This window comes from Aegilops tauschii, chromosome 7 (genome assembly GCF_002575655.3).
Source record: "Aegilops tauschii subsp. strangulata cultivar AL8/78 chromosome 7, Aet v6.0, whole genome shotgun sequence".
NCBI classification, from domain to species: domain Eukaryota; kingdom Viridiplantae; phylum Streptophyta; class Magnoliopsida; order Poales; family Poaceae; genus Aegilops; species Aegilops tauschii.
Window position 1 is genome coordinate 588,449,070 of NC_053041.3, and position 23,791 is coordinate 588,472,860.

General features: G+C 44.9%; 2 protein-coding genes, 1 long non-coding RNA gene and 1 other non-coding gene across 5 annotated transcripts; 3 read left to right on the top strand and 1 right to left on the bottom strand.

The window, feature by feature from the left end:
• The first annotated feature begins 4,487 nt into the window (after positions 1 to 4,487).
• On the top strand, positions 4,488 to 6,169 carry LOC109776659 (aspartic proteinase nepenthesin-1-like). The gene has a single exon (XM_020335316.4). The coding sequence runs from the start codon at positions 4,528 to 4,530 to the stop codon at positions 5,830 to 5,832; it is 1,305 nt and encodes a 434-aa protein (XP_020190905.1). The 5' UTR covers positions 4,488 to 4,527; the 3' UTR covers positions 5,833 to 6,169.
• Positions 6,170 to 10,261: 4,092 nt separating this feature from the next.
• Positions 10,262 to 11,760, top strand: LOC120969643 (uncharacterized). Of its 2 annotated transcripts, XR_005763967.2 has the most exons (3): positions 10,262 to 10,377; positions 10,502 to 10,591; positions 11,136 to 11,760. It is a non-coding gene; the product is annotated as an uncharacterized lncRNA (long non-coding RNA). The 2 variants fall into 2 exon arrangements; XR_005763966.2 differs by having other exon boundaries at positions 10,262 to 10,591.
• A 3,296-nt stretch (positions 11,761 to 15,056) lies between these two features.
• Positions 15,057 to 16,916, bottom strand: LOC109776663 (uncharacterized). The gene is made up of 4 exons (XR_012189778.1): positions 16,581 to 16,916; positions 15,575 to 15,660; positions 15,419 to 15,493; positions 15,057 to 15,341 (listed from the first exon to the last, which is right to left on the bottom strand). It is a non-coding gene; the product is annotated as an uncharacterized protein (transcript).
• Positions 16,917 to 19,438: 2,522 nt separating this feature from the next.
• On the top strand, positions 19,439 to 20,942 carry LOC109776660 (aspartic proteinase nepenthesin-1-like). The gene has a single exon (XM_020335317.4). The coding sequence runs from the start codon at positions 19,478 to 19,480 to the stop codon at positions 20,780 to 20,782; it is 1,305 nt and encodes a 434-aa protein (XP_020190906.2). The 5' UTR covers positions 19,439 to 19,477; the 3' UTR covers positions 20,783 to 20,942.
• Positions 20,943 to 23,791: the final 2,849 nt, after the last annotated feature.

The window sequence follows — 23,791 nt, forward strand, 5'->3', positions numbered from 1 at the left end:
ATGCGCTTGGGTTGTTTTCCTTTTCATTTTCTCAAGGGGATATGCGTTGGTGAGTTATAGAGTTCATCGGGTCTCGGAGGCGGGGAGGTACGAAAAAATTGGTAAATTTCAGAGGTAAAATATGGCACGCGGTGACAATCATTCATGCTCCCGACTGTCAGTGCATGCTTTATTTTGTGCACTAGATAATATTTTCAAATAAGGATAGTCTCGGTCTATTACAAAGTAAAGTATAATAATTTTTTTGAAAAAATCTCATGGGACTTTTCCATCTATCTACTAAACATATAATACGAGCCCATGCAAAATTTTACATTTGTTTACCATGTTAAGATTGATTTATATTTTTTAGGACTAAAGATGTCAAAAATGAACTTAAACCCTAGAAGGTACCAAATGAGATCTAAAAAATCTTAAATTTTGAAATCATCTTTAATATGAGGTTTAATTTATGTAGAAAAAGCCTACAGTATGTTGCACAAATATCATTGCAAGCTTCACAAGGTTTCTGTTTTTATGTATTTGAAAAGTAGGAAAAAACAAAGTATGACATGATGAGTGAAAACTTGAATTCAAATTTGCCAATATGAATGATAAAGTAGATGATCTAGACCATTGTTTAAGTTACATGTACAAAGAAAATGATTGGTCGTTAGAAACTCATTGTTTCCGTCGAATATCGAAGAAACATCCTAGGAAATTCCTCCATTATAGAGCAAAGTACAAAAACCTTTTATCAAACATGGTGAGACTTTTTACCTAGAGCGTACACACAAAATATGATCCGATACAAAAAAAAAATTACAATTTGTTGATCACATTAGGTTAGTTTCTATTTTTGGGATGAAAAAGGATGAAATGCATTTTAGTCCTAAAATTAGCATACGAGATCTAAAAAGTATTACAAATTGACATTATCTTTAGTCAGTCATTTAGATCATGCAGCAAAAGTCTAGAGTATGTTGGATAAATATTTAAAGATTGGAAATATGATGTTAAATTTATCAATACTAATGTGAAGTGTATGTTTCAGTCTATTTTCAAATGTACATGTACAAAGAAAAAAATTGGTCCTTAGAAAACCTCATTGTTTGACTTTAATGTCTAAGAATCATCCTAGGAGATCCACCCATTACAAAGTAAAGTACAAGCACACTTTTCTCAAACCTCGCGAGGCTTTTTCACCTATCTGCTAAGGCCATAGTATGAGCCCATGGAAAATTTAGCATTTCGTTGATCACATTTATGTTGATTTGTGTTTTCTTTTGGTAAAAATTTCCAAAATTGCATTTTTAACCCAGAAGGTAGCAAGTGAGATCTAAGCCAATCATAAAATTTGGAGTACATTGAATGGATATTTTTGCAAGGTGCTTCGCAAGGTACTAATTCTTAGTTATGTGCAAAGTACTAAAAGGAAATTATGACATAATGAGTGGCAGTATGATGTTAAATTCATCCATGCTATTGATAAAAAATAATAGGGCTCACACCACTCACATGAACCCTGAAAATAAATTGTTCTCACTTACCATCCCCTTCAGACTTGCGATTTCCACTTATTTTTTGAACTGCATAGTTTCCACCAGCTGAGTTCACCCCCTTGATCATATCAGTTTTGGACAATGTGGGTTTGTTGAAGTGGCATGCACATGCATTAGAGCAACTCCAATGGGGCGACCCATTTCGTCCGCTGGCGTCCGTTTGGGTCGAGGCGGATAGAAAAGGCGGCCCAACGCGCCAACCCAAACGGCCGCGCGTCCGCTTGGCGTCCGCGTGGCGACCCATTCCCGGCCCAATTTAGAGCTGGATTTGCGTCGGTGCGGACACGAGACTGACGCGTGTGCGCCTACTCCTCTCTCCGGGCCCGTCGGTCGGTGGCAGCCACCACCATTCCCCCCCCCCCAAAAAAAACCCTCCCGCCCGCGCGCTACCGCCCCACACCTGCCATGGATGACGCCATCGACCTCGACGCCGCCGCCGGCCTCGCCTCCCTCGCCTCGTCCGGCGCCCCCGCCCCCTCCGGGAAAGGCAAGCCTCGTGCCCCGCGCAAGACCGTTGCCGCGGCCAAGCCAAAGAAGCCGCTGACGCTCGCACAGCAGGCAAGGGAGTAGGCCAAGAGGAAGGACCGGAGCACGCCGCGGACGCGAGGGATGAGGCCGCCGCCGCGCAGCAGGAGGTCACCAATGCCCGCGTCGCGGCGGCAACAGGGAGGCGCTCTACATGCTAGGGTTAAACCCTGGCCAGCACGGCCTCGTCAACGCCGTCGTCGCCGCGGCCAGCACCGGCTCATCGCCGTTTCCTCGGATGGTGCTGCCCGACTCGCCCCGCGCGTCAGCTTGCAACCCGGTGCCCGACTTCCACGTGTACCCGCAGGCCTCCCGCCTCTCCGGGGAGTGCTCGTCCGACGTGAGTGTGGTCTTTTTTGTATGCCGGTAGGTGTGCTGGCATGACCACGGGGGCCACGATGGCGTGGTCGAACTCAAGTCCCATCATTTTTATGTGTTGGCATGTGTGCCGGCCAGCTGACGAGTGCGCCAGCATGAACTGTGGTGATATTTTATGAAGCCGGCATTGTATGCCGGCGCTGACATGGTGCCGGCATGAGACATGGCCGCTGGCATGATCGGCCGCGGGCTTTTTTTTAAAGTTGAGTGCGGACATGAAATGGATCGGCGCGTTGGGCGCACTGCCGACCCAAATGCAAAACTGAACGGACGCCAGGCGGAAGGCCGACCCAAACGGACAAAAAACGGACAAATGCGCTGTCCGTTTGGGTCGGCTTGTTGGAGTTGCTCTTATGCCTGATATCCCAATGGTGATACTACTAATCTCGAGCGCGAACAGCTAGCTAGTCGTGCCATGTGCCCATGTCTCATTCCATTTTTCACTCTTTCTTTTTCTTGGCAGTGATTTGATTTGATTTCCACTGTAGGTAGCTACCCTTGTGCTAGCTGCAGGCCAAAAATGTGGAAAGGTGAACAAGGGAAGGAGTAAAAGTGACGGGGGAGAGAGAGACCCGTCGTGCCTTGTGCCAGCTGAGTAGAGTAGCAGCATGGGTAGAAGCAGAGCAGATTCTTGCATGGTTGTGGCAAAAGCGCGTAGTACCATTTCCGGCAACAGAGCCAAAGCCATGGCCAGTGCCGCATGCGTCTTGCCCAGTAGCAGTAGCAGTAGAGTAATTCTTGGCCTCCATCTTTGTTGTTTGGTTGAAGCAGAAATTTCGCGGATCCTTCCTCCCACCCGCGTCTTCATGATTGATCCAATTTGCTTCGATCCTTTCACGCTTCACGCTTTCACCCAATAGATGTATTTAAACAAGAGGAAGATTAACCTATAAATAAAAATTGAAAAGGACTTGGGAGATCTACTTTGTGAAGGGGGGTCACAGCCTAAACCTAGAAAGATGAGAGTGAACTGTATATATAATAGTCACTAGGGCCTGTTCATCTAGCAAGTTTTGTGTTGTAAAGTTTTCTTATACAGATATGTGTATTTAAACAAGAGGAAGATTAACCTAAATGAATAAAGAAGACTTGGGACATCTATTTTGTGGAGAAGAGGGATCACAACCTAGGAAAGCGCAACAGAAACGCGGGATCGATGCCGATCGTAACGCTTCGCCCCAACCACTCGAGAGAAAAGGGCGATCAGGGGACGGCGGTTTCCCTTGCAGAATGCCGATGAAGCCATGATCCCGTTCCTCTTCCATGGTGTTCGTGTAGATAGGGTCTATGTTTTGTCTGGTGGCTTCGGAGTGATGAGGACGCCGGAGAATAAATTTGCTTCGGCTTCTTCCTCTCCACGGCGACGATCTTCATGACGGCGTCGAGAAGCCGGTAGCCCCGTCTTCTTGCTGGCTATTTGACACTGGGAGATTTATTGTTCTTTGTGTCGTTCGTGGTTCCTTTTCTCATAGTGGTGCCATCGGTCAGGACAAGATGATCCAGAAGCGGGTTTATGGTCTGACGGCGGCGGTTCTAGCGTTCACCCCCGACTTCATCGGTTGGAAGCAATGGATCCCGGTCTAGACCAGCATGGGGATGTTCCTCGACGACATGCCACAGTGACAAGTGCCTTGCTGCATGCAACGGGTCTGTTCATCGGTTTTGAAAGCCAATTTGGCGATGTTGCTGCCTTGGATCTTGATATGTTGTAGTCTGTGGTTCTCTTCCATGATCGCTTCAGCGACGCTTGAGTGTGGAGACAGTTGTTGGTTTTGTTGTGTGCAGAGATCTCTTCGGAACCTTGGATAAATTTTATTTTCTTGGGAGCCTTGTTGCATAATTTTCTGGGATATGTCTTCGTTCAATTTGTCATGCAGTTTCCGCATGTGTTTGTACTGATTGTACTATGTATATACTATTTACTTAATATAATAATGAGTGGTTATCAGAAAACAAATCTAGGAGAGCGCATGGAAAATTCAACATGCTTGTACTGCATATATAGGGGTCACTGGGGCTTGTTGCTCAAATGCAGCTGCCTAGCTTTGGCTTGTACTAGTACATCCAGAGACAATACTGCAAAATGACCGCAGCAATGCCAGCTGCTTGTTCGCTTCTTCTGCTTCTCCTTCTGGTGGCGCCGGTGGCCGCCGGTGACGGCGGTGAGTGCGTCATCGATGGTGTCCGTTGGGCAGCTTGGGCCAACTCGAAGCAGTTGACGGAGGGCCTCGGCATCCCGGAGCACACGTTCAGCGCCTTCATCTTCGACCTCTCCGTCGGGCGGCAGGCCCTCTCTGCCGTCATGGACATCTCCAGCGAGCTCGTCTGGCTGCAGTGCTGGCCCGGGCTCAGGCCCACGCCCACCTTCCTTCCCGACCACTCCGGCTCCTTCGCCCCGATCGCCCCCTGCCCATCATCCGTGCGCAACAACTCCGGCTCCTTTGGCCAGATCCACTACGCCGACCGGACTTGCCAGCCCGGCGACCACGGCTGCGAAGCCCGCTGCCGGTACATGGAGCACATCTACGGCGCCGGCAACACGTCCGGCTACCTCGCCACCGACAGGTTCGGTTTGGGGAACAGGGTCGTCAGCGGCATGGTGTTCGGCTGCAGCGACAATGTCACGATGCGGGACGACCTCAACGGCGCCTCCGGCTTCGTCGGATTCAGCAGGGGCCCCCTCTCCCTCGTGTCGCAGCTCCGGCTCTCGAGGTTCTCCTACTTCATGGAGCTCCCCGACGACCCCGACAACGGCAATGCCTTCGTTTGCTGGAGCTGGGGAGACTACGCCGACGCTAAGGGCAGCCACACGCCGCTGCTGGCGGCCAGGCCCAACCAGAACCCGTACTTGTACTACGTCAACCTCACCGGCCTGCAGGTGGACGGGCAGCTCCTCACCGGCATCCCGGCGGGGACCTTCGACGTCCGGGCGAACGGCTCCGGCGGGGTGTTCGTCAGCACCACCCTGCCCTTCACCTACCTCGAGGAGGCCGCATACAAGGTTCTGAGGCGGGAGCTCATGAGCAGGGTCCAATCGCAGGGCCTGGCTCCGGTGAACGCTTCGGCCGGCCACAGCCTGTGCTTCCTCACGCAGCACTTCTCCAAGCTGAAGGTTCCCAAGCTGGCCCTGGTGTTCGACGGCGCCGACGCGACGATGGAGCTCAAGGCGCAGAACTACTTCTGGAACGTCAGTGGCGGGCAGACGTGCCTCACCATACTGCCGTCGACCACCGGCGGGTCCGTTCTAGGCAGCCTGCTGCAGACTGGCAGGACGATGACCTACGACATCCATGGCGACGGCGGTGGCCAGCTGACGTTCTCGGGAGCTCCAGCGCCGGCGCAGGTGTCGCTGGCTACGCTTTTACTGGTGTGGGCGCTCCTCTTCTAGTTCCAGCTAGATCATGCCACCGGGCAATAGCCTTAATTAGCATCAGGTTGCAGAGTGAAGTAGGTGGAATGTAATAAGCTTGGTTGATGCTTAGCGCATAGAAGTACTAGTAGTGTTGTTGGATTGAATTCCGACTTTTCATTTCAATCATCCCGCTGCCACCACTCTATGTTGAATTGCAATGCTCGATCTGGTCTTGATTTAGAACTTTGCTCCCCTAAGTTACTTCAATCAAATATATTTTGTGGTCAATTTTCTAATTGTTGATTTCAAACTTATATGCATGCACCTGGTATTTTGGAATAGAATGGAAAAAAAGGAAGTAGCTTTTCGCTTTGCTTTTGTTCTTTCTCCTCTTTTTCTTTCCTTGTACTCTGAGTTGTTTTCGTCACTTCGGTCAGTTTTGAAATACTTCCTCCGTTCACAAATATAAGATGTTATAACTTTTCTGAATCGGAATTATATAAACAAATCTTAGTGTGTTTGTTTACTCATTTTAGTCTGTATGTCGTCTGTATTAAAACAACTAAAACATCTAATATTTGTGACGGGTGGAGTATATTATAAGGTGGACCATGCTCTTCCTTCATATCCAATTTTTTTGAAGGAGTGCAAGTGTTTCAAATAGAAAATGTTAATATGTGTTCATAAGTGAGTTCCGTTGACAAAATTCGGGTATGTATGATTCAACTATTGAAACGATGATGTTCTTCCTCTGTATGGACATCACCCTCGTTACTTACTCATAAGTCCCGTGTGAGCCAATCTGCACAAATGGCTTGAAGACCGCAAATCAACATGTACATCGAGCTCAATATAAAATGGAGGCGTTTGCAGATCACAAACATTATGATTGCTCGTTGTCGCCAGTGATTAGGTATTCCTTTGAATTCAACTTACATTAAAACTTCACTGGTGCAGCATGCCAATGCCAAGTTCGTTGGGTATTTAAGCTCTTATCAAATGTTGGCGCCTATCGAGAATCAAGCTTGTCGACTGCAACTAAGCCAACTATCGGAACATGCGAAGACGCACCTGGTCCTCTATGTGTTGTAGTAGCGGTCGTCAAGCACCATACATCAAGAACTGCCTCAGGTCTCGCACAAGCACAAAACACCAGAAGTTGCGGAGCTTGGTTCCAGAGCGCCGCCAGCGTCGCCTCGTCCAATGGGCCAGATCAACGCCATGGGAGAACACACGGCTACCCCGCCGAAAATCTTATGTACCGATTATCACTTATAGCGGTATCCCTCTTGATCGCCCACTACCATAACAAGGTATAGGCCGGCCCATTAGAACTGAAACACTCGCGTTACCAACGAGAATGGTTTTGGGAAGCTTCCGTGTTTTGTTTTAGGAACCTGCCCTTCATTTTTTATTGTTTATCCCGGTTTTTCTTCTCTGTTTTTTCTTTACCCTTTTTAATTCATGAATATTTCTTGAATTGGTGGAATTTTTTCGAATTAGTGAAGGTTTTCCAAACTTCTGAACTTTTTTCAAACACGCAAGGAATTTTAAAATTTGTAGTATTTTCCAAATCCATAAATATTTCTCAAATTCATGAATTTCAACATTTTTGCAAATCGGCAAATGTTTTTCAATTGCATGATTTTTTTTAAATCGCAAACACCTTTTCAATTCAACATTTTTAACTTCATGGATAGTTTTTCAAATCCGCAAACAATTTTTCTAGATCACAAACATGTTTTATCCACGGACTTTTTTCAAATTCTCAAACATTTTTTTGTTGTTCATGAGTTTTTTTAGATCCATGACTATTTTGTCAATTCACCAACTTTTTTCGAGTTCGTGAACATATTTTGGATTTACAAAGGTATTTTCAAATACATATTTTTTTGTAAATCTATGAACATTTATTGATTTGCAATTTTTAGTTCTCAAATAGTTTTAAAAATCACATTTGACAAACATTTCTTCACACATGAGGCACGAATAACACATGGATCAGCCGTTCTCAAAATGTTGCTTTTCTATGCCTTTTGATCAGCATTTCCCCGTTTTGGATCAGTCGTTCTCAAAATACACTAGAGTTGTAGTTATATGGCTATAGGTTAGGTACAATATCAAATATTTTGTAGGTTTTGTTATATTTTCTTGACTAATTAGTCTCGTATGTTAATAGTATTACCTCCGTCCCAAATTAATTTTAGATTTGTCTAGATCATTTCTAGATACATCGGTATCTTAGCTAACTGAGCTTTACTTAAAAGAAAGGTGCCGACTGAATTAAGCTAATTTCTAGTACCTTCCTATAGAAGATCTTTGGAGACTTTGCATGCTTGAGATTTGTATATGCCATTAAGTATGAATTGGTGAGCGCCTTGGAAAAGCATTTGGATTAGCTAGCTGCATCTTATGCATGTACCCAGCCAAACCAAGAATGTCTAATTTTTCTTCTTGCCATTATACTACTATTATGGGATATGTGGAATTGGTGGTTTTTTAGTAGTTCCATGCAAATGAAATTGGGAGCTTAAGCTCCTTTGATCCACAAAAAATCTACTAGTACTATTCTTACATATTTTTAACACAGAGCAATGCATTAATATCAAGTAAGAAGTACAAATTACACCTGGCCGAAGAGGCAATGGAGTCATTTAAGAAGCGCATAGCCAAAGCCGCTTGTGGAAGCAATCTACGGCCACAAAGGCATCCTTATCGCCGGATCCAACCAATCCAACCATGGGTGTGATAATCCTAACAATTTTTATTTTCCACAGTGGTAGGATAAAATGTTGCTTGTACTCCCTAAAAGTTTTTTTTTCAAGTACTCAAATTCTCAAGAACATCTTTTCCCGCCCGGTTAGAGAAATCATAGGAACTCTTTAGTCTTCTTATCTCTTTTTTAGCGTTCTTTCGTCTTCTTATCCTGCACTAACTTTCTCGTGTGCTACAAGTTTGGCTGGGAGCTCGTTGGACCAGTGGGAAATCGCTGCGAAAAATAAACACAAGCGCACACAAGTGTGAATAAAAAAACCTTAAGCAAACAGGTACGGGTGAAAAAGACTGGGTGCTAAAAGTCAAAAGGAGTTCCTCTATCTTGATGTGGAGCTGAGTGAATAAATAAAATTTCCAAAGATAAGCAAACTTCGACTGGCTACTGCCTTCTTTTCTGGCAAAGCAATGACTACTCCATCTTTTTTGGCAGAGCACCCAAGGCATGAGGAGTAAAAGCTACTGTCTAGTCATTTTCAAATTTCTATTAGTTTCTTTAGAGAACCTTGAGATATATTTGTCATGCTTCAAATAATATACGTATGGAAACAAATATTGCATCAGGAAACGGGAAAAGTATTGAAATATATATTACTACTATGGGAGCATTGTTCAACTACACTTATAGAGATTTTTTTAAAGAAAAGGCCATTGCCCGACTTTATAGATAAAGCCATACGAACGAGTACTGGATCAACAAAGATCCGCGACAACCAAGTCTCACAGCCACACGACAGCATAGACAACCAAGAGTTTATAGGCGGCATGCAGGCCCAAATGAGATAAAGGGCCTGCGTGCCGCCTATAAACTCTTATAGAGATCAACTACAGGATGTTTTGCATTTCGTGAGATTTGACGGAGTGGCATCCACCTGCACTTATAGAGATCAACTACTTTATCAGACATAGTGCAGGTGGAAACCAAATCATTTCTCTCCTCTGGTTAATCTGTCTTGTATTTTTAATACTCCCTCTATCCATTTTTGTAAGACGTTTTAAACAGCAAACGTCTTAAAAAAAGTGAACAGAGGGACTATGATGAAAACCCCCGATTAATAAACATAGCTAATAATAGAGGACGAGCAAATTAAACGACCAAATGTACTTTGTCAGAGTTTCTAGATTCTCTCTCTACACTAGTTAACCTGTGATCTACCATTAATGCATAATAATAGATAGATAAAATAGATGAGTGTCTATGCCATACTCTTTGTTTATATAGTAAAATAGAGCTTACACTGCTCACATGAACCCTGATAATAATTTGGTCTCACCTACCATCCCCTTCTGGCTTATGCTCTCCACTGTTCTTTTTAAACTACGCCTTGATCAGTTTTGGACAATGTGGGTTTGATGGAGTGGCATCCACCTGCACTATGTTTGACATCCCACTGGTTATATTACTAGTCACGGGCCTGATTCGACTTTTCACTCTTTTTTTTCTTGGCAGTGATTTGGTTTCCACTCTAGCTAGTTTTGTGGTAGCTGCATGCAGAAAAAGAGGTGGTAACCTCACGCGGAGAACGTATCTGGTGAAACGAGCGAACTCATGCACCAGATGCACCAGCGATGTATGGGTCGTTGGATTCGAAACAGAGGGACAGGATTCGGTCTGGTGCTGGGCTGGCAGTACATTTGCAAAATTGTCCTTGTAGTACACCTAAATCCAGCGACCTGACCTCTCTGTTCCCACATCGTCTTCCTCCCCTAGCCAGATTCTGTGCGAGGCCTCTCTCTCATCGCCTCGCTCCCTCTGCCCTTTCTTCTCTCCTGTGGCGCCGTAGTCCATGGGAGCAGGGTTAGAAAAATGTACCCAATGTCATCTCTCTCAATCTCCTCCCTCTCATGTACCTAGGCGAGGATCTCCAGTATAGAAGCTTAATCTCGCCCTGTGTTCCTCTAAATCGACTGTGCGCATTGATTTATTTGGCAGCGATGGCTCGTCAATGTCCGCTGTCGGTCCGGGGCGTCGATTCTACAGAGGTACAGGAGTTGATGGTCTTCCGCGATTCAACTATGAAGGGTATTATCTTCTTCCCTTATCCATGAGTACAACTGTTCTTCCAATCTGATAGTATTTTTCCCCAATTCATATTTATAAATGTTTCCACATGATAGTTAGTACTTTTGTAGGAAGAAATCAGTACTCTAGCAGTCATCGGCTCGAGCTCAGTGGTAGCTGCTGATTGCTCAAAAATTGCTGCAAGATTTACTGAAGATATCTTCCACTGCTGCAAGATTTGCTTTGTTCTACTGCAGTTAATTCCCCAGCAGAAAAATTGTTTAATGAGTTTTAAGATCCACTTCATAGTTCATACATGCTAGACTTAGAACTAATTTTTATGTGATCAAGCTGTGTCATTAGTTTTATTTTGCGCGAACTCTGTACTTTACATCGTTTTCCCTTTAGTTTTTAGCCTTGGTTAATTTTAGCCTATGCCATCCTTTCCCAGCTTTAATCCAACATTTACAAAGAAACTCCCGTTCAGTATTATTCCTTATGAGTACTCCCTTAGTACTTTTGTCTCTGAAATTCTATTGGTGATCTTTTTTACTTTTGCATGCAGGACATGTCAGGGAACTTCTCGAGAGTAATATCTTGAAAAAAATTGGTTAACAGGGAGTTTGCGGACGTGCCTGCAGTAAATTATATTTGCTGTGTTTTCTTCTGGTTCACTTTGTTGATCTTAAAAATGATTCTGCACTTTGATGTTCAATTGAACTTTCTGAAAGCATTACTAGTTCATCTTATTTATGAATTTTTTTCGTATTGCAATTCATGTTCCAACAATGCTTTTCGAATCAACAATACTGATCTAGGGTACATGTCCTGGAGTCATCTTACCAATTCTTGATACATGTAACTATAGTACATGTTAACTGTAATTGGAGATACTGATTTCAGTAGATGATTCTTAACAGGGTGTGCAAGCGAGTTCGAGGCCCTGCGTCATCCAGAAGGAACCATGTTGTAATTTCCCATCTGCGCTAATGCTCGATCTACAAGTGCGACTGCTGGACGAGATTTCTTTTGGCTGATGATTCTGCTTGTACGCTGGCCAGCCTATGGCTATCACTATTTTTTTCCAAGTGTTTGTAGCCTGTGGCTATCACTATTTTTTTCCAAGTGTTTGTAAACTAAGTCTGATGCTTGCGCCTGTGCTCACATCCAATAAATCACTGTTTGTGCAATTGTAGTTTCATTCTATATATATAGGTACACTGTTCCCAAATGTGTATATGACAGTGGTGTACAGCAGTGGCCCTATCAAAATTTCTGGAGCTTTTACAATCATATGCTAATTTGAGTAAACTTCTGCGAGACAATTGCAGCCTCGATGAAACTACTTTAGTACATCTTGAAGCCTTAGTGCAACTTCTCCATATTATTACACTTCATATGAATTATTAATACTCTCATACAAAAGCATCTCTTAATTCTGTCATATAAATAAGCAAATCTGGAAAATGTCATTCTTTTCCACATAACAACCATATCGCAGATTCGTCGGTTCACAATAAGTTAAAGCGTCCCTTGCAAAAGAAAGAGAAATAAAATAAGCAGCTGCAGATTTACATAACTCATGTCCGCTCTTTCTATTCACCTAAAAATGAGTCGATCAGTCCGGCCCTAACTAGGCAGTCAACATGCCTGGTCGTTTGGTAATAAAGGAAATTTTTGCCACTCCTCAAGTTATGCACTCCAGGCTCCAGACTCAGGAGTACTACTCCAGCCAGATGAGCTAATCTGATCCTAGGTAGGCTTAATCACTACAGGAAGCTCAAGATCACTCTTAACTCCGTAAAATTTTACAAAACTTAAAACAAAAGCTTGGCCAAACAAATGAAATTAAGATGAGACATGCCTTCATATACAATCTAAAGAAGAGTAACACTGCTACTTGAAAAGCAATACAGATTTCAATACAACTTAAACATTACATATTCTATTGCATTCTCTATTCCGAGATTTCCGGAACTTCAGGCAAAGGCCATGTCAGAATTTTCATCGCTTCACTGCCATAGGACCGCAATCCAGCTACAAATATGCCTGAGAATAAGACATAGTATTATCGAACATGTTCTCACTTATCTTGATATTTTTTCCAGATGATGATGCTAAAATACAGAGCAAGAAAAAACAGAGGTAAAAAAAGAATGGTGCTCAATACACATAGTAACAAGGTTTCACTAATTCGGAAAGTAGTCACATGAGCATGACATACAACAAGCTGGCTACAACTGACAGTAACACAGAAAGACAAACCAAATCTTCAAATCTACATTAAGCTAGGCTTAGCAATCCTTGCCAAGTTATACAATCTTTTCTTCATAGTTAAACACGACTAATGAGACAACATGGTTTAGTATTAGCTACTTCCTAAAGCTAACAGTAACCGCATCCAGAGTCACAGACATAGAACATATGCATGCTTCAGTGACACACTTGCAAGTGTGAGCTCCTAGAAAGACCACAAGTCAAAAACCTCATCGCCTACGAATATCACCGCCATTCTAGCGAGAACGTAGCCAACCAAATGACTTCAAAGAGTTATTCAAACATCGAACTAGTAAAACCACCGCCCCTACTTATCTGGGACCTTTTGGATGCTATTTGCCCTGTAACAAATAAGAAAACCACATTAGCAAAACTGTAGAAAGGACATCAACATTTTTTCAAGGTTGCTTACTTTACCTCTTTTTCTTTTGGTTCACAGTCTGTTCTGAGCCCCTTTTCAATCTCTTACCAGTCCCTTTTGTGTTCGCTACATCTGGTGGATGAATATTGATCACACTTGGGAATGATGTTCCAACGAAGGATTCAAATTCTTGAACTTTACTTTGCTCACTAATGGCACCCATCTGTCCCAATTGCGTGAAGGCATCAGCAACAACCTTGTGAAAATATCTCATTTTGTCCTCACAATGTTTCGCTACATGAAGTGCCAAGCTGAATTTTGAACATGTTTCCGAGTACAACTTTTTTATGGTAGGTGAAAGACATGTAGATGGGCCTTCTAGCTCATGTCCGTTGGCATCATAGGAAAGCTGACGTGCAACCATTTTAGTCCACCTATGCAACACATATTGACTAGGAATTTCATTACACCCCTCATTCTTTAGGACAACAATGATGTGACGGCAGATGATACCCAGTGATTCGAACATCCTACAAGAACAGTGTGTTGCCTTGGTACTAGTGTTGAAATTAACTACTCTAACCTTGCCACTCTTGCTGCTAATACCAATGGTCCGGACCTCACCAACCTGCACGATTGATTTAACATGACAATAATCCCTTGCAGCCACCACCTGACGTTGAAATTCAGCAAAAACCTCATGAGTATACACATCTCTACCATGAATCTCGATACTCCAACAAGTCTCAAGCATAGGCAGTGTATGGAGGCTGGCATTGTCTTCTTGCAATTCTTTTTGTCGTTGTTCCTCTAAAGCTGTTTCAAACCTGACCCAAAACTCAATCAGTGTGCAAGATTTCGGTTGGCAAAGTGTCTAAAGAATGCATTCTCACTCTCAGATCTTGATGTAGTACGCAAGATTCCGCCAAGGGTGATCTCCGTAAAATATGCCGGAATCCATGACTTGCGCGCCTCATACTTCTCCTGCAACCATGTATTATCTTTTAGCCCAAAGTCAGATATTATTGAACACCATTGTGACTCAAACTCACTTGGTGTCTCTGATCCCCAAATACATGCCATAAACCGTTCATGAAAATCTGGATTATTTTTCATGGTGGCACCAACTTTTTCAGTAAGCTTCATGAGGATGTGCCACATACAAAGCCTATGTTTAGTGTTTGGAAAAACTTGTTCTATCCCTATTCTCATGCTTTGGTCTTCGTCGTTCATGATGATCTTAGGTGCAACCCCAGACATTGCTTTCAAGAAAGTCTTGAACAACCATATATAAGATTCTTTCTTCACATTCCATAGAAAAGCTGCACCAAGCGTGACACAAGACCTGTGGTTGTTAACTCCTGTGAAAGGGGCAAATACCAAGTTATACCTATTAAAGCGATATGTCGAGTCAAAAGACACAACTTCACCAAACAATGAGTAGTTCTTTCTGCATATGCTATCCGCCCAGAAAATATTTATAAGTTTGTCATTCTCATCGACTTGGTAGTCAAAGTAGAATGCTGGATTGGCAGCCTGCTTCCTTTTCATTATATCTACTATGATCTGTCCATCTGCTCCCTTAATTGCTCTTTTAAAATCACGATGAGAGTTCTGGAAGTCATGCTTTGTGCAGCCCACATTTTCCGGACCTCCCTTCTCTACACTAAGCAAGTGATATGCTGTAGATGTGCCAACCATTGCCTTATGACATGTAAGTAATTTGCTTCTCAACTCACTACTTACTTCTCTATTTGACTTGATGAGATGTCTCTTACTTGGCGAAATAAGTTGGTGGGTGTGTGATTGAACAAACCGGGCGACCTTATATTTGCCATCATCTTGCCTCTTCAATCCAATCATAGCCTCACAACCACACCTAGTTAACTTGAATTTTCTCTTCGGCTTTATCCTTTCCTCTTCCCGGGCCACCTTCCTCCAACCCTCCCTAGCACAAACAAACCTCTTCCACAGTATGCCATGTTCATCTTTGTGTGTTGTCCATGTGCGAACCGAGAACCCGACTTCATGAGCATACATTTTGTAGAATGTCATACCTTCCTCCCAGGTGTCAAATTGCATACCAATTACGGGTTGTAAGTTAGGATCACACTCAGGCTCATATCTTGACCCCTGGAGATGCAAAATAAAAAGATGCTCGGTTCAGAAACTAGAGCTCATGCATTGGATGCGAGTAAAAAACTACTTACACAAAACGGAAGACTGCTAGTTCATGTTGGCGTGTGGTAGCTATTTCCATCGTTTTCGACCTGATGGATCATGCCCTGGAAATTTCAGAAAAAAAAACCATCAGGTCACATAAACAGTGTGATGTACGTTTGTGACCAATACAACAAATAAATTACCAGGGCGAAGCTGTTGGCATCATCTTCAACTCCCATTGCTGTAGTTGACCCAATGCTTAGAGCAGCACTTCTCATGGACTCCATGGCTGCTTATTTTGTGCAAATATAACCGCAAAACATCAAGATTTTTTACTTGGAATACGGACAATGTGGATTGTAGTTGCAGCAAGACAAAATGAGAAACATGGACAACTAGTAATTACACAGAAAGTTCAACTTAACATGGTCAAGAGTTTTACAAAACGAGGAACATGAACAACTAGCATTACCATAGAAAGTTCAATTGAACATTGCAAAAGTTATTTCCATTTCATATCAGCAATGTGGAAGAAGTTCATATAATACATTACTAATTCATGGACAAGAACTGCGCATGAACAAGCAGTAACTAACCCACTCTTGCCATGTAGCATGCTCCCAGGAAATCATTTCTTTCACATACATGCTGAGTCGTTCACATACACACCTTACTATTAAGTTAGCAAAGGTATATTAAATTGTATATAAAGGAACATAACACACAGAGCACATCCCCTCAACTTTTTGCACTGATTGTTCTGATTATTACTACAATTTCACCATTATATCTGCATCTGACGCATCAATTTCATGCCCATACTATTCATATTCCCAAATGCCAGTGGCTTTAAACACATGGGAAACTGATGGCCTAGAAGAACCAAATATGACTGTACATGGATAACAAAACAAGCAAATTCGGTGCTCATACCTCAGATCCTAAGCGGTAAAGGACGATAGTCAGGTCCTATTCAACCGCACAGCTGCACAAATCTGGTTTTACTATACTATAAAATACATATTAAGGTTCAGAACACTACTTATTCAAATAGTGATAACATGTCACCATTACGGCTGCACCTTGCACATAAATTCGGTGCTATATATTACTATGCACTTGTTTTAAATGAATTGGGGGAAGTGAGGAATTGGAAGAGCCAATTTGACTGCACATGAATAATATAAGAATCAAATACAGCGCACATACCTCAGATCCTTAGCCGTAAAGGCGGATGCCCGACTCCCACGCAGCCGTGTTGTTGATCCACGGAGCTACAACGCCGATTCGCTACAAAGATGCAATCACAGCGCGCTGCCGCTGGAACTCATGATCTGGATCCTGGGCGTTGGTGTTTCAACGCTGGTGGCCGGAGATGGACATGGAGAGGGAGAGGGATAGGGACAGGGAGATCTCGAGGAAGAGGAGAGGGAGATCGAGGGACAGAGGTGAGTCGCCCAAGTTTTCGACTAACCCTAGCTCAGCCTCGCGCCTTGGTTCAGTGGTACAGGTACAGAAAAGAACAGAGGAAAGGAAGGAGACGATGGGATATTTCGGAGGGACTATTTGCGCACTTAAGTAATTTTACAAGGTCCATTATGTAAAATGTACCGGAGGCCAAATCCCCTCCATCAATTTTTCATCCAATAGCTCAGGTTGGATCGGAGTACCTGGTGCACCAGTTCATCGGGTGCACAGGATACGTTCTCACCTGACGCGGGAGGGAGAGACACGCCGTGCCTTTGACCAGTTGAGTAGAGTAGCTGCATGATGTACCAGAGCCATGTCCGACGTCCTCTTCCTGCTGCAAATAGGTGGTTTCCATTTCGGACATGTCCGACCACAGCCATGGCTAGTGCTGCATGCGCTGCTCGAATAATTCTGGCTCCATCTTTTCACGCTTTGTTGCTTCAAGCAGAAATTTCGCGGAGCCTTCCTTCTGCGCGGCGTCTCCGTAATTGATCTAGCCTGTACTAATTTCCTCTACATATTATATTTATTTTAAACAAGAGGAAGATAAAATGTGTAGATGACAAGAGGAAGATTAACCAACCCCGCAAAAAAAGGGAAGAGGAAAATTAACCTAAATGAAAAAGAAAGACTTGGGAGGTTTATTTTGTGAAGAGGGACCACTAGCTAGAGATATCGAGGCTAGGACACGAGACTGCATGGAAATATCAACACCTCTTCCAAACCGAAGAGTCTGCAACCTCGTCACCCCTCCCCCCCTTTTCCCACACCGTCGCCGGAGGACGCCGCTGGGCGAAGACCGTGCGATCAACGATGGCGGTGGGGGCCTTCCTTTGCGGTGTCTCTGGAGCTGATAGCGACGGATCCATGCGATGCCCGGCGGTGTCTCGTCGTGCAAGTGCTTCGGCAAGTGGCAGCGGGGTGCGTGGTGGCCGGGCTCGACAGGTCGCTCTGCACCTTGCAGGGGCGACGCGTTTCTCGGGTCTAGGCGTGCCTGGGGCGTGAAGGAAAATGTGGCAGCTCTAGGCGACCCGTACTTCCCTCCTCGCCTATCGGGGCGCGCGTCGGCATCCTTGATGGGTTGCTCCGTGGACGGCGGGCCTGGACGTGAGGTGGTGGTAGGTTGCTGCGTGGGGGCGGCGGATTAGAGCTCCCTCAGGGGTTACTGGCAGTGTACTTTACCAAGGATGGCCCCATCGGCCGGGCGGCCCGTCATTGGGCCGGGCTTAGGGCCAGAAAGCCAGACGACAAGTCCATTTCAAAACATTAGACATGATCGGGGGGTGCTGATGGTGCACAGTACCAGGGGTGGCCCTTCGGCCGGCAGGCCAATCAATGGGTCGGGCTCTGGGTTCAGGGTGCCAGGCGACAGGCAAGGGACCTTGATTCGAGAGTAAGCCCAACTTCCGTATAATTACCATCTTGGCATTGTAAGCCATGGTCTCCTTGACCGACTTAGAGGGAGGCCAACTAGGAAACCTGTAAAACCTAGCTCTCGTCCCCCTTTATAAGGCGAGAGCAAGGGTAGATTGCGGGACATCTGACTTTTAGTCGAGACCTCCCATTATTGCATCCATCTATAAGCCCCTCACACTATGGATTTTCACTGTTAATAAAAAGAAAAGGAGTAGGGTATTATATCAACCATGGGTGGCTGAATCTGGGTAAAACCCCCTGCGTGTGATCCCCTCTTGTACATCCAGTCATGCTCTCCACCCTACCGAAATCACTGACGGTCTTCGGTACCATCATGCCTCCTCCTCGCTAGCGGCGGCTACAGGCGGTTTGGATCGCCTTCTTAGATGGTTTTGGGGAAGGGGATGGGAGGTGGATGCAGCCCCTGGCTAGCGATGAAGGCAGATGGTGGGAGAACAAGATGGGAAAGGAGAGACGCAGTGATAGAGTAGGGTTTCAGTGGAGGCAGATGTACACCTATGCGCTGGGTTATTTTCCTTATATATGTGGGAGCAGTAAATATGACGAGGACCTGTGGTGCCTTTGCAGCATTGATAAATGCAGAACACATGCTTACATGGTTGAGGAAAATACGCGTCGCTGTGGCGTCCTCTTCCTGCAAGTTAGGTGGTTTCCGTTTTGGCATGCCCGGCCAAAGCCATGGATCCTGTCCGACTAGAGTAATTCATGGCCTCCATGTTGGTTGGTTCAAGCAGAAATTTCGTGGATCCTTCCTCGCCCCCGCGTCTCCATGGTTGATCCAATTTCGCGGATCCTTCCTCGCCCCCGCGTCTCCATGGTTGAACCAGAAATTTGATTTAAGCCCTTCAAGCTTCACGCTCTCACCCAGTAGATGTATTTACGCAGGAGGAAGATTACAACCTAAACCTAGAAAGATGAGTGCACTGTATATGTACTTATATAGTGATCACAGGGCCTGTTGATCTGGCTAGTTTGGTATTGTAATATATTCTTATACAGATTTGTGTATTTAAACAAGAGGAAGATTAACCTAAATGAAAAAAAAAGACTTGGGAGGTCTATTTTGTGAAAAGGGATCACAACCTAGGAGAGCGCATGGAAATTTCAACGTGCCTGTGCTGCATATATAAGGGTCACTGGGCTTGCTGCTCAAATGCAACTGCCTAGCTTGGCTAGAACTACATCCAGAGACCGTAGCAATGCCAGCCCCAGCTGCAGCTTGCTCGCTTCTTCTGCTTCTCCTTCTGGTGGCGCCGGTGGCCGCCGGTGACTGCGTCATCCATGGTGTCCGTTGGTCGGCTTGGGCCAACAGGGGTCACTTGACGGAGGGCCTCATCATCCCGGCGCAGACGTTCAGCGCCTTCACCTTCGACCTCTCCGTCGGCTTGCAGACCCTCTCGGTCATCATGGACATCTCCAGCGAGCTTGTCTGGGTGCAGTGCGGGCCGGGGCTCAGGCGCAAGCCCACCTTCCTGCCCGGGCTCAGGCCCTCCTTCGCCCCGATCGCGCCCTGCCCATCATCCGTGCGCAACAACTCCGACTCCTTTGGCCAGATCCACTACGCCGACCGGACTTGCCATCCCGGCGAAACCGGCTGCGCAGCCCGCTGCCGGTACGTGGAGCACATCTACGGCGCCGGCAACACGTCCGGCTACCTCGCCACCGAAACGTTCGGTTTGGGGAACAGGGTCTTCACCGGCGTGGTGTTCGGCTGCAGCGGCAACGTCACGCTGCGGGATGGCCTCGCCGGCGTCTCCGGCTTCGTCGGATTCAGCAGGGGCCCCCTCTCCCTCGTTTCGCAGCGGCAGATCTCCAGGTTCTCCTACTTCTTCGTGCTCCCGGACGACCCCGACAACGGCAAGGCCTTCGTTAGCTTGAGCTGGGCAGACGGCGCAGACCACGCCGACGTTAAGGGCAGCCACACGCCGTTGCTGGCGGCCAGGCCCAACCAGAACCCTTACTTGTACTACGTCAACCTCATCGGCCTGCAGGTGGACGGGCAGCTCCTCACCGACATCCCGGCGGGGACCTTCGACGTCCGGGCGAACGGCTCCGGCGGGGTGTTCCTCAGCACCACCCTGCCCTTCACCTACCTCGAGGAGGCCGCGTACAAGGTTCTGAGGCGGGAGCTCATGAGCAGGATCCGATCGCAGGGGCTGGCTCCGGTGAACGCTACGGTCGGCCACAGCCTGTGCTTCCTCACGCAGCACTTCTCCAAGCTGAAGGTTCCCAAGCTGGCCCTGGTGTTCGACGGCGCCCACGCGACGATGGAGCTCAAGGCGCAGAACTACTTCTTGCCCGTCCCTGACGGGCAGACGACGTGCCTGAGCATACTGCCATCGACCAGCGGCGGGTCCGTCCTAGGCAGCCTGCTGCAGACCGGCAGGACGATGACCTACGACATCCATGGCGCCGGCGGCGGCCGGCTGACGTTCGCGGGTGCTCCGGCGCCAGCAAAGGTGTCGCTGGCTACTCTTTTACTGGTGTGGGTGCTCCTCTTCTAGTCCCAGACTCCCAGCTAGATCCGTCCTTGGGTGTTGCTTAGCGTCAGATTGCTTAGAGAAGTACTAGTATTGTTGGATTGTATTTCGAGTTCCCATTTCAGTCACCCTGTTGTGCTACTATCACACTATTAAATTGCAATGCTCCATCTGGTATTAATAACGAGCGGTGTGACCGCCACATTTGCGCGGCTAGATAGATATGCCATGTGTTGTTAGGTTTATTTTGTGTGTGCATGTGTTAGCTAGAAGATGAAATGTAGTAGATTATTTTAATACCTTTATGGAAAGATGTGTGGACAAAATACACCACGGAAAACTTATTTGGCATTGTTTTAGTTAGAGTTAATTAGACCGGTGGTGCTAGAACTTGGCGTAAACAGTCGCCTTAGTGCTAGAACTTGCGGCATACGTTAAAGTGGTGCAAAAACTTGACTTGAGCGTGCAAATACAATGTAAATCTCGTTTGTATACGTCGGCGAAGCTGACGAGGCATGACAGCGTGGCATAGGGCCCGCTGTTAGTGACTATATGGTGAAGATTGGGCGTGTGACTCTTTGAAGAAATAACCTCAAATTTTTTTTCTCACGTAAAGGCCCCTGTGAGGTGTACAACAGGCAAGGATTCGAACCGTTGACCTATAGTCAGCCGAGAGCACGGCTAGCCAACGCACCAGATAATAGTTGTGTCATACAGAGTATAAGGATACTCAGCCTTTATATCTTTGTTAAATAACGTAAAATAAGAATTTTAATTCAAAAATAAGAAGATACAGCCGTGGGATTTCGTACCAGCGACCTGACAGTTACCACGAGGAGGACCTACCAGATACTCCCTCCGTCTCAAGATACAGCCGTGCAATTAAGATTCTTTAGTTATATAACTTAATTCAAATGTATAAAACGTGTGTATGCTTCTATGTTGTGATGTGAGCTCTTGACTGATGGTTAGCTGCACATGTTGTTTAGACCGAGGTTACCGGTAAGAATCCCTTGGCTGCATATTTTTAATTCTAATAAAATTTGTGATGTTTCACTGACAAGTAGGACCCACCGGATGCAGTACACCTGACAGGGGCCTTTTTGTGAGAAAAAATTAATTAAAAACCGAGATATTTTTGGAAGTCACTAACAGCGGGCCCTATGCCACACTCTCATGCCTTATCAGCATCGTAGTCGTATACAAACGAGATTTGCACCGTATTTGCACGTCCGAGTCAAGTTTTTGCACCACTTTAATGTATGCCGCAAGTTCTAGCACTAAAGTGACCGTTTGCGACAAGTTCTAGCACCACCGGTGTAATTGACTCTTTTAGTTAAGTGTATGATACATTGGTACACACGAATGACATAGAGTGGTTGTGTGGGTCCCTAGCTTCTCATGCAAAATATAACGGTTGCTTTAGTTTTCTCTGTTCCATTTCTCATGGGCTATTTAAGTGTTACCAACATCAAATTTAAGAACTTTCCCACACAGAGGTAAATCCAAAAACTAGTCTCTCATACCGAAACTTTATGTAGGGCCAATTGTTTTGATGGCTTAAAAAATAAGCTGGTTACTCCCCAGCTTTTCTCATAAGCTGCCTCCCACATTCATTGGGGCTTCTGAACTAGTTACGGGATAACTAATTTAGAAGCATCAACAAATTTAGGAAGCGGCTTATTTTTTTAAGTTGGGGGAGGCAACTTATATTTTAAGCCGCTCAAAAGAACTGGCCCGTAGTCTTCCTCCATCTTCCACGCCAAAAAAAGTCTTCCTCCACCCGCCTCAACTTTTACCGAATAGTTTTTCTATTCAATTGCGGTATATACCATTTGTCAACATGCTCCACCGATTGTCCATCCATGAAAAGGTAACCTTTGGTGTTTAATTCATCAAATATTTCTGAAACGCTCCTTAGCTCACTCCCATTGTAGTTACCGTTTCCATGTTCATTATGCTCATCTTGTTCTACTCAAGAAAATTGATTAATAAATTATAGTTAACATGGTTTGTGGCTTTCAACATTCAATGTAAAGTAATATGAGCGCGTAAGATTATGTCTAGAAGTAGTCCAGGTGTATGTGATGGATTCCTATCATGAAACAATGTATATAATTCTGTTATATTTTACCTAACGACGCACCATGGTCTATTTTGTTTTTCAGTTTTTATTATATCGAATAGGAGACGAATTGTGGAACTACGAAAAGCGTAATACAAAATTGAAGGGTCGTGTCCATGACAAAAAGGAGTTAAACAAATTACTATCGGTCAAGCATTTGGTTTCTATTTTTGGCTAGCGTATAACATATGAGACAAGACCACGGGTATGGCCTCCCTAGTAAGTGATCACTTATATCATGTAGATTAGATTAATTCAGTTCATATGTGAATGCTCACTTTTCTTCTTTGGGTAAAATTAATATGTGAATCTCAATTACTGTCTTTGGCTTCTCACACTGTGCTGAATTCAGAGATAAAGGGAGAAACATTTCGAAGTTGGAGGCTAGATATATACTCCTATTGTGTGCCTAGATTATTTTTTGCGGGTATGTACCTAGAATTTTCAAGATTAAAAAACATGTTTTTCTAGAACTTTTCCACCAACATAAATAGGAAAAATCAGATCTGGAGTGGGAGACCAGCTATGTACACATAGCGGGCCCAAAATTTTGTAAACTAAAAAAATGGAACCCATGTTTATAGGTTTTAGATCATTTTAAAACAATATATCGTGTACATGCACATATGTTGTACGTAAATGTGTAATTTCATCATTAGTAAATATCTAAGTTTCCTAACTAAAAAAGAAACAAATATATAGATCCATAATACTTCCTTAATTTGTCCCAAAATGTAGTGCTTATTAGATTCTTAAGCCAAAACTTGTTTACTTTGATGATGTATATTTTTATGGGACAATTGCATTTTTACCCCTAGTTGGTTCCTACCCACCGGTTTTGCTCTTACTTTTCGAGCTTGCTCAGTTTTGCCCTTACTTTTTCCGTCGAGGTCCCTCGAATGCCCTTT

Excerpts from the sequence above, each read along its gene's own strand:
- LOC109776660 (XM_020335317.4), top strand. The coding sequence starts at position 19,478 with ATGCCAGCCCCAGCTGCAGCTTGCTCGCTTCTTCTGCTTCTCCTTCTG.
- LOC109776659 (XM_020335316.4), top strand. The coding sequence starts at position 4,528 with ATGACCGCAGCAATGCCAGCTGCTTGTTCGCTTCTTCTGCTTCTCCTT.